This window comes from Wolffia australiana, chromosome 11, assembly GCF_029677425.1.
Source record: "Wolffia australiana isolate 7733 chromosome 11, ASM2967742v1".
Classification (NCBI taxonomy): domain Eukaryota; kingdom Viridiplantae; phylum Streptophyta; class Magnoliopsida; order Alismatales; family Araceae; genus Wolffia; species Wolffia australiana.
The window spans coordinates 5,328,517-5,337,698 of NC_135845.1; the positions used below are offsets into that span (position 1 = coordinate 5,328,517).

At 40.4% G+C, this 9,182-nt stretch overlaps 1 protein-coding gene and 1 long non-coding RNA gene across 3 annotated transcripts; one reads left to right on the plus strand and one right to left on the minus strand.

Moving 5' to 3' along the window:
• Positions 1–687: 687 nt before the first annotated feature.
• On the minus strand, positions 688–3,199 carry LOC144709866 (uncharacterized). Its single transcript, XR_013583125.1, has 2 exons — positions 1,535–3,199; positions 688–1,019 (listed from the first exon to the last, which is right to left on the minus strand). It is a non-coding gene; the product is annotated as an uncharacterized LOC144709866 (long non-coding RNA).
• A 1,251-nt stretch (positions 3,200–4,450) lies between these two features.
• LOC144709880 (uncharacterized) lies at positions 4,451–8,810 on the plus strand. Of its 2 annotated transcripts, none has more exons than XM_078583531.1 (10): positions 4,451–4,568; positions 4,713–4,841; positions 4,919–5,104; positions 5,169–5,298; positions 6,762–6,842; positions 6,924–7,111; positions 7,184–7,279; positions 7,438–7,534; positions 8,374–8,490; positions 8,575–8,810. In XM_078583531.1, the coding sequence occupies exons 2-10, from the start codon at positions 4,731–4,733 to the stop codon at positions 8,676–8,678; spliced, it is 1,110 nt and encodes a 369-aa protein (XP_078439657.1). In that variant the 5' UTR covers positions 4,451–4,568; positions 4,713–4,730; the 3' UTR covers positions 8,679–8,810. The 2 variants fall into 2 exon arrangements, with proteins under 2 accessions (XP_078439657.1, XP_078439656.1); XM_078583530.1 differs by having other exon boundaries at positions 4,456–4,568; positions 4,707–4,841.
• Positions 8,811–9,182: the final 372 nt, after the last annotated feature.

Below are 9,182 nucleotides of genomic sequence, written 5' to 3' on the forward strand. Positions count from 1 at the left end.
TCTTAAGTTTTGGGGGTTTTATGAAAAACACCCACTTAGTATAAATAGGAGAAGGCCCTGAATGAAATTCACCTAGGCCAGAATTGTTCATGGGCCTTTCCCCTTCTTCTCCCTTCTCCCAACACCCCCTCTCCCTCCCGTATGTGATCAGGACGACATAACGACGTCGACGGAGAAAGAACGGGGCTCGTCAATAAGAAGGAGGAGACCCGATGTGCCGAGGACCGCATGGATACATCTAGAGGCTGCACACGTGAGCAGCTCGACTCGGCTCACTCCGGGATCCAAGAAATCACGGATGTGATCCGTAGAAAGGTACTCGTTCAATGTTTTTATTGATGACGTTCGATTCATTCAAGTCTTCTGCTGCGAATCATTTTGTTTTGTTCATCCATGTCAAGGCCTCTAGAACCCAACAATACAAACACCTGAACAACAACATAACTGCAGAAATTTAAATTGGCAAATTTTTTTCATTTCAGGAAAATCATTTTATAAATGTAACGCTCCAAATTTGTAACTCTCCAAATGTGTTTTTGCGGGAAAAACCCAATAGTGGCACATTGTGATGCAATACAATGAAGCTAAAGATTTTGAGACGTGGAGAGAGATAGAGTGTGAAATAACAAGAAAAATAAACATTGAGAGATTAAGAAAAACAAAGAGTGAGATAATGAGAGGGTGAGATATTGAGAAAGATTAGAAAATCAAATAAGCTTCGATCAATTTAATTACAATGACTTTCCATTTTTGTCTTTGCCCAATTGATAACTTTAATCCATAAATTCTCTTTATTCCTCTTGATGATAACCCTATGGGTGAGGTTCTACTCTTGACAAAGCGTACACCGGTACTCGTTCGGGCCAACTTCAACAAATCAATTTAAAACTTTAGACAGATTGCATCTTCCGCTTCAAGATGAGACATGTCATCAACCTCTACCAGATAGCACTCCGCAGACACTGACGACGTAACCCTAGCAGTTGATTTTGGAATGGAAGCAGATGTGGACTCCATTACTGTACCAAATTAATTCACAAGATGCAATCATTCGTACAATGCGTGTGACACACAATTTTCATGGCATACTAGAGTCACATTCAAATATTAAAAAAATGCTCGAGATTTAAGTAATTGTTTTTTGAAGTCTTAAGTTCACAAAATTAAAAATCATGGAAAATAATGATGATGTATTACACTTAGTCACGTGAAATAAAATTATAGCGATCGGATCAAACCATCCATCAATCAGATTTACTCCATGGACTGATCGAATCCTAGTCCACTGAGTAGAATGGACTGATGGATCTGTTACAGTAGTCCATATAAAAAGGAATATGGGTGGAAAGAACACAATTCTTCTTCTCTGTATTGTCAATCCCATTTAGTGATGACTATTGATAATCAATCACAAGTTTTTGATGGATTTAACTAAATATAGATCGACAGATCCAAAACAATTCTGGCTGACTTTTACACATTAATCACATAACACATACGACAAATTGATATGTATGTAATTAACACATTGCACCTCTATTGGGTCGACGACAAAGACACACGAGATCAGGTGCCTACGCTCGAGTTATATTTTGACCTGCTCCGCAGTGGCGGTAGTGACGTGCTCAGTGATGTCGCACAGACTTTTCTAAAATCCAAGAAAGTTGAGGTAAAACTAGATATATGAACAATTCTTGAGATATTGAGAAAGATAGAAAGCAAGAGAAAGAGAGATTGAGCGAGATGGAGAGTGAGAGAAGGAAAGATTGAGAAAATTCGGAGAAATAACAAGAGAGATACTAAGAGATTGGAATCGATTGAGAGTGAGATAGGAGAGAGTGAGAGATTGAGAAACATAGAAAGCAGGAGACAGAGATTGAGAGAGATGGAGAGTGCGAACATGAAATATTGTGAAATACAAAGAGGTAGCAAACAAGATAATGAGATGTTGAAATGATAGGAGAAATGGAGACAGAGCGATGGAGAGAGGAAAAAATTGACAGATTGAGAAAGATAGAAATTGAGTGATTGGAATGAGAGACGGAAAGAATAAGAGAGAGAGAGAGAGAGATTGAGCGAGATGGAGAGTGAGAGAAGGAAAGAATAAGAAAACTCAGAGACATAACAAGCGAGAGATTGAGAGATTGGAATCAATTGAGAGTGAGATAAGGAAAGACCGAGAGAGTGAGAAATATAGAAAGCAAGAGACAGAGATCGAGAGAGATAGAGAAAATTGAGGGAGGAAGCAAGAAGGATAATGAGAGATTGAGGTATTGAGAGAGATGGAGAGTGAGAGAAGGACATATTGAGGAAAGTCAGGAATGTAGAAAGAAAGGGAATGAGAGATTAAGATATGGAGATAGGTGGAGAGTGGGATGAAGAAAGATTAAGAAAATTAAGTGGGATAGAAAGTAAGAGAACAAAAGATTGAGAGATTGGGAGATATGGGGAGTGAGTACAGGATATATTGAGTAAATTCAGAGAGGTAGAAAGTGCAGAAAGATATATTGGTATATTGGGACAGATGGAGGTTGAGAAAATGAAATACTGAGAAAATATGAAGAAGTAATAAATAAAAACGTGGTATTGCTTAGGACAGATGGAGAGTGAGAGAAGGAAATATTGAGAAAATCCGAAGAAGCAAAAAGCAAAAGAAAGAGATATTGATGTATTGGGACAAATGGACAGTGAGAGAAGAAAACAGAGAGAAAATCAAAAGAGGTAAAAAGCAAGAGAAAGAGAGATTAAGAGTGAGATAAGTAAAGATTGAGAAGATTCGGAGAGGTAGAAAGCAGGATAACGAGAGATTACAATATTGGGAGGGATAGAGAGTAAGAGGAAGGATTGAGTGATTTAAGAAAGATAAGAAGCGAGAGAAAGAGAGATATAGAGAGATGGCGAGTGAATGAAGCAATGATTGAGAAAAATCACAGTGGTAGAAAGCAAAAGAAAGACATTATTGAGAGATGGGAACGAATGGTGAATAGGCAAAGAATGCACATATCTCAATCGTCTTCGAGGCGTCCGTCGGGGAAGCGATCACTGACGATGAGGATGGGCGCAGAGGGCGTCGGGAAACGAATGCAACTGATGAGGACCTCCCATGGTAGGCTGGTTGCACTGGAGGGGTGGAGGAGGGTGGCTGCAAATGCCGTCAGCCTTGGTCTTCCTTCGAGATGGAAGAAACAACTAGGGCGAGTTGATGGGCGCCTTGTTGTTTCAAAAGAAAATTTATTTAGTAAAATATAACCGGTTTTTTCATCCGGGACAAGGGACGGGACGGATTCCTCCTCGGACGGGACAGAAATTCGTCCCGGGAGTACTGGACGGGATGGTTTTCGTACCATCGGATGAAAAAATTCATCCCCTCCTTCATCCCTGAACTGAATCCGGATGTCGGACGGGACGAAATTCATCCCCTCCCGTCCATCGTCCACGTCCGGGATGATCCAGAACTATAACTATAATACACTGCAATCAATCAATTAGCTCCTTTATTTTTCATATTAATTTTTTCTCATAGCCGCACGTTATGTTTCAAATATATGAATTATGAGCTAATTGATTTCTATTTGTTTAAGTCGGAGTCAACCTCCAGAAATGTTGGTTGAATCAAGTGTGATGATAAGCCATTTACTTGTCCTGCAGGTACAAATAAGGTAGTGTTTGCCTTGCCACATTATATGATATTCAAGAAACATATATACATATTAACTTATTATAAATAAAATTGTCAAATTATATTTACCCTTTTTTCTCCCGCTTTAAAAGGGTCGAAAAGGGCACTGCAGTTATAGTTCTGGATCGTCCTGGACGCGGACGATGGACGGGATGGGACAAATTTTGTCCATTACGACATTCGGATTCAGTGCAGGGACGAAGGGGGGGATGAATTTTTCATCTGACGGTACGAAAAATGTCCCGTCCAGTCCTCCCGGGACAAATTTTCGTCCAGTCCGGAGAGGAAACCGTCCATCCCTCGTCCCGGATGGGAAAAAAATCCATTTTATATTTTAAATCTATTAACATAGATTTTTCTAAGTTTTTTAGGGAAATACGAAGGAGAGAATGCGAAGGGACATGTACAATTATTTCTGTGTGGCGTCAGTTTGCACACGCGTAAAAATACAGGGACTTTGATGCAAATTATCAGAGTGCGGCCACATGCCTACCTCTCAACCGTCCGATGTGAATCCGGCGGTTATTTGTCCGTCCATCATCCTAGACCTCCAGACGGATGGTTTTTTCGTATCGTCCGGTGGTCCCGGCACGAATTTTCGTCGCGAATTTCGTCCAAACCCTTGAACGGGACGATTTTTCGTCCCGTCCCGTCCGCTACCCGGGCGAGTAGCACGACGTTTATTTTTCCGAGATTTTTTTTCTTTTAATTCGAAAGACGAAGCCTTTTTTTTTCGATAAAATAAAACATGGCTGGGGTTTTAGGGAAAACCATAAACCCTTGCCTTCAAAGAACCAGACGACCCCGACATTGGCCGTCATCACTCTTCTTCGTGCCCTGCGGTCGAGTTCAGAGGAGACGTTTTCTCTATTCTGCGAATTATATCCAGGTTTATAAGTTCTCTTGCTATCTCCAATCCCGTCTTTGCTTCGAGCAATCGCATCGCGCATATTTTCAATCTTCATTCGGATGATCTGTGCTGATTAAACGCAAGATTAATTCTTTTTAATCCTTTTTCATCTTCTAGCTGCAGTTTATTTTTCGGGGAAGAATGCCAAAGTCTTCTGTCAAAGACCTCCCAGATGTGCCCATGGGGCAACTTCCTCCACACCTTGAACTCCAGAGAACGCGGGTCATCTGCGGTTCCGACGCCCCAACCCATGTAAGAATTATTGCCTTAGCCCCTAATTTACGCAAATTTTTATCTGGTATTTGATAGTATTTTTGTTTCATTTAAAGCCAGAGAGTGTCCAGTACTCTGGGGCCTACGCATCTATGGGGATCGATAATAGCTTGCGGATTGAGAATTTCTGCGATAATTTCAAGATCAAAGTTATAAATCTTACAGAGGATGAAATGGAGTTTGATATGATCGGTGTTGATGCATCGCTGGCTAATGCTTTTAGAAGAATTCTGATTGCTGAGGTATGTTTGTTGCTCTTCTTCTTTCATTACTTTCTCCTTACTTTGTTCTCTTATCGTTTTGCAGATTCCTACCATGGCATTTGAAAAGGTTTTAATGGTCAACAACACGTCGGTCATTCCAGATGATGTGCTATCACACAGAATTGGTCTTCTGCCACTTGATGTTGATCCCAGGCTTTTTGAGTTCCTCTCTGGTATGACATCATGCATCTCAAGTAGGGCTTATCTTGTCGTCAAGTGTTGCTGTGATGAGTGGTTGTTGATGATGATCATGACTAGTTGTAATATCCAGTATCATTGGGATCCAGAAGACAATGGTGAATCATAAACATCGTCATCATCACCATCATTTCTTCAAAAAAAACCATCATCATCATCATTTGCACAAGCCCAAACATGGATGGTGATGACAGATTTGTCATTAGCAGCCAATACTAGTTCAACGTCATGTTATCCAGTTAGAGGTGAGGTCACCTCGAGATTTTTCATCACCATCATTCATTACTGCCAACCCTAGTTAGAGGTCACTAATGAATTTCACGAGATCATCATTATCATCGTTATCATCGTCGTCATCATCATTATCATCATTATCCTATAATCAAAATTGGTCACCATCATCGTTATAATTCCCAAGAATAGTCACCACCGGCATCATCATCACCATCATGCCGTCATGGTATCGAGAGGAAGTTCAGCAATAGATCTTCCCCAAATAATATTCCAGTTATGGGATTTCATACGAGCATTAAGAATGTACACTTCGGAATCCCCCAAGTGTTCAAGGATAATCGAGTTCCGAGTCAGAGCTGTTAACTCAACGGACAAGAAATGGTGAATGAGATTAGGAAAGAAACAAAGGAGATGCAATTTAGAAGAATTAGTAAAATTCTTCTCTCTTTTGGGTGCAGGCTTCTCCTGTGCACCAGCCCTCTGCAGCAGCTGCCAAGTCTGGTAGTCAACTTCTTGAAAAGGATCTCAATATATCATTTCTCCCTGATCCCCTTTTTATAACTTTCCAGTCACACATGCCCTTATTCCTCACCGGTGGACTGTCTCTGTGCTCCCTTCTTGGTGTGCCATTATACATTCTTGGTCCAGTCACATATGCCTTTATACATTCTTGGCGAAAACTTATCACATCACCATCATCAATGTCATCCAGTTCTCAAGATTAGTCAGCACCTTCATCATCATCATCATCATTGTCATCCAGTTTTCATGATTAGTCACCATCATTGCCATCCATCTCTCAAGACTATTCATCATCACCATCATTAGTCATTAGTTGAGATTATTCACCATCCTCCTTATCATCATCAGCATTCCTCCAAGCCCTAATGTAGATGACGATGCTGGAGTGATCTGTGGCGTTCAGCAATAGTTCGATGTTACCAATAAAACTGATGAGTGGACAATGACATTCATCATCATCATCATCCAGTTCTCAAGATTCATCATCTTTATTCAATCGTCAATGAGGATTTGTAATCATCACCCATCCAAGCCACCTAAGGATGACGATGACAATGATGAATCTTAGGGACAAAAAGGCAATGACGGGGTCATTGGAGTACAACATTCCTAAAGTCCAAACATGATATTTCTTCATTCTCTCAGTGATATATATTTGTATTAAATTGCATGTATAAAATAGGAAACGATTCTCCAAACGAGAGGAACACGATTGTTTTCAAGCTGCACGTTTCATGCAAGAGATCTAGTCCTCGGATCACAGGTAGGATGGGAAAATTCTTTCCTATTTTTTTCCTTTTTATTATGTGGAAAATTATTTATGCTTTTTTATTCGATGGTGCAGTCGTATCGGATCAGTTCAAGTGGCTGCCCAATGGAAGTGAGCTTGAAATGTCGTCTCCAAACCCTTCTGCCAAGCCCAAAAGCTATACCTCCTTCACTTGCAGCCAAGATTCATTGCCAGAGTTCTCCGACAATCCGATTCGCCTCAAGCATAAAGACATCATGATTGCAAAGCTTGGGCCCGGGCAGGTAATCCCGTCTTTAAAACGAACAATAAACTATAATTAATATGATATCAAGGAATCAATGTTATTTGTTCAGGAGATTGAGCTCGAAGCGCATGCAGTGAAGGGATTGGGGAAGACGCATGCCAAGTGGTCACCTGTAGCGACAACTTGGTACAGAATGCTGCCAGAGGTGATAAAGATGTCCTCTACTGATGCCTTTTTTTGGCTGTATAATAATATTGTGATAATAAATTAATGATTTTACTCATACCTTGTTGTAACTTTCAATAGTTTTTCTAATGTCTAATGCAAATTAAAATTTGTCAAATTGGATTGCTACTCGCATAGATTGTTTTGCTCAAAGAAGTGGAGGGAAAGCTTGCTGAAGAACTGATGAAGAAATGCCCGGTCAACGTCTTCAAGGACATTGAAGATATCGCCACGGGTAAATTACTTACGTCCACATCATGATATGTGCTTGAAAATGACATGTTGAATTAGGTTCTCTCTCTCTCGTTCTCTTTTCAGCAACCCTAAACCCTAAATAGCACACCCCAAGACCATTAAATTTATCTCTCTATAAAAGGACCTGTAACATCTCTTCTTATCTCTTTCCGGGGATATCTCTCTCTCTCTCTCTCGTTCTCTTTCCGGTACCCCTAAACTATAAACCCTTAACCACTATCTTTCACTCTCTAGAGGGGCCTGTAACTTCTCTTCTCATTCTCTCTCCAGGAACCTCTACGCCTCTCTCTATGTGAATATATCTAGGACTCACCATTTCTTCTCTCTTATTCTCTTTCGAGGTCCCAATATTAATGTCTATCTCTTATTCAGTGCCTACTGCATCTTTCTCTCTCATTCTCTTTCCGGAATCCATCTTCATCTGCATCTGCACACAACTCTTGATCATTCTTGGCATAATTTTTCCGATTTTAGAATTCTTAGATGATTAAACATCAGTATTATTAGACCTGCATCCTCAGTTTTTTTTCCTGACATCTTTAATCTTTATATTTTCTTTCCCTCTCTCTCTACACCTGTGTTTTGACTGATGGGCCATAGAATCTACCACTCAAAAAATTTCCCAACATCTGAAATCGTTCTTTTCGCAATAATTCTAACTTTAGGACTCAATAGGCAAAATTTGACATTTCCTGAAGGTTATGAGTCAATCTCTAAGACTGGACCAACAGTTTTTTTTCTTCTCTTTATTTTGACAAAGCATCTTACATCTCTATCTCTGCACCTTACAAACATTGATCTCGGTGGGGGTTCACGCAGGCAAGAAGAAGGCAGTGGTGGCGAATCCACGGGCGTGCACGCTGTGCCGCGAGTGCATACGCGGCGATGGCTGGGAGGAGCACGTGGCGGTGAGGCGCATAAAAGATCATTTCATCTGTAAGTTTTTACATATCTTAGAACATTGTAAAATACATGATATGGAACGTTTATCTTAATTGTGGGGCATGGTTTGTATTGCAGTCAAGATCGAGTCCACCGGAGCGTTGCCGCCAGAGGTCCTCTTCTCTGAGGCGGTCAAGGTCCTGGAAGATAAGTGCGACCGGGTAATTTCCGAGCTCTCTTGAGAGAGAAAGAGAGGGGGGGGCTTTTGGTCAATTATTTTATCATTGTTTATTGGTGTCCTAAGATTTACATTATTAGTAAAAGCATGGCTGGGAAATCCAGTGGCTGACAGTGCAAACAACTGTCCTCTCCTCCTCTCTGTCCAATTGGCCAAATCCAAAAGATTTTTTAAAAAGAATCCCTTTGCATGAAATCCTTAACTGCTAATCATAGAACAAATTAATCACGTTCAAAATACATCTACCTCCCTAAATGCAATCTAATGAGTTAAGATAAAACATCCCCATCAAATCTAATTATGAGAGAAGAATTATGAAAACTTGATATGTTACACTTGATGATCGTTGAGTTGGATGGAGCAGAAGAGGAAGAAAATTTTGTTGAGCAAAAGGATAAAGATTACAACAGCATACATATCATTTTATACTAGCCCTCTAACGGATAGTTTCTCTAACGGCTAGTTAACGCCTAGTTTGACTAGCCATTAGCCATAGTTAATGGGCCCG

What these genes read in the sequence shown, in the direction of transcription:
- LOC144709880 (XM_078583531.1), top strand. Translation starts at nt 4,731, where the DNA reads ATGCCAAAGTCTTCTGTCAAAGACCTCCCAGATGTGCCCATGGGGCAA. An exon ending in ATCTAGTCCTCGGATCACAG is followed by an intron (nt 6,843 to 6,923) that starts GTAGGATGGGAA and finishes TCGATGGTGCAG; the next exon opens with TCGTATCGGATCAGTTCAAG. An exon ending in CAAAGCTTGGGCCCGGGCAG is followed by an intron (nt 7,112 to 7,183) that starts GTAATCCCGTCT and finishes TTATTTGTTCAG; the next exon opens with GAGATTGAGCTCGAAGCGCA.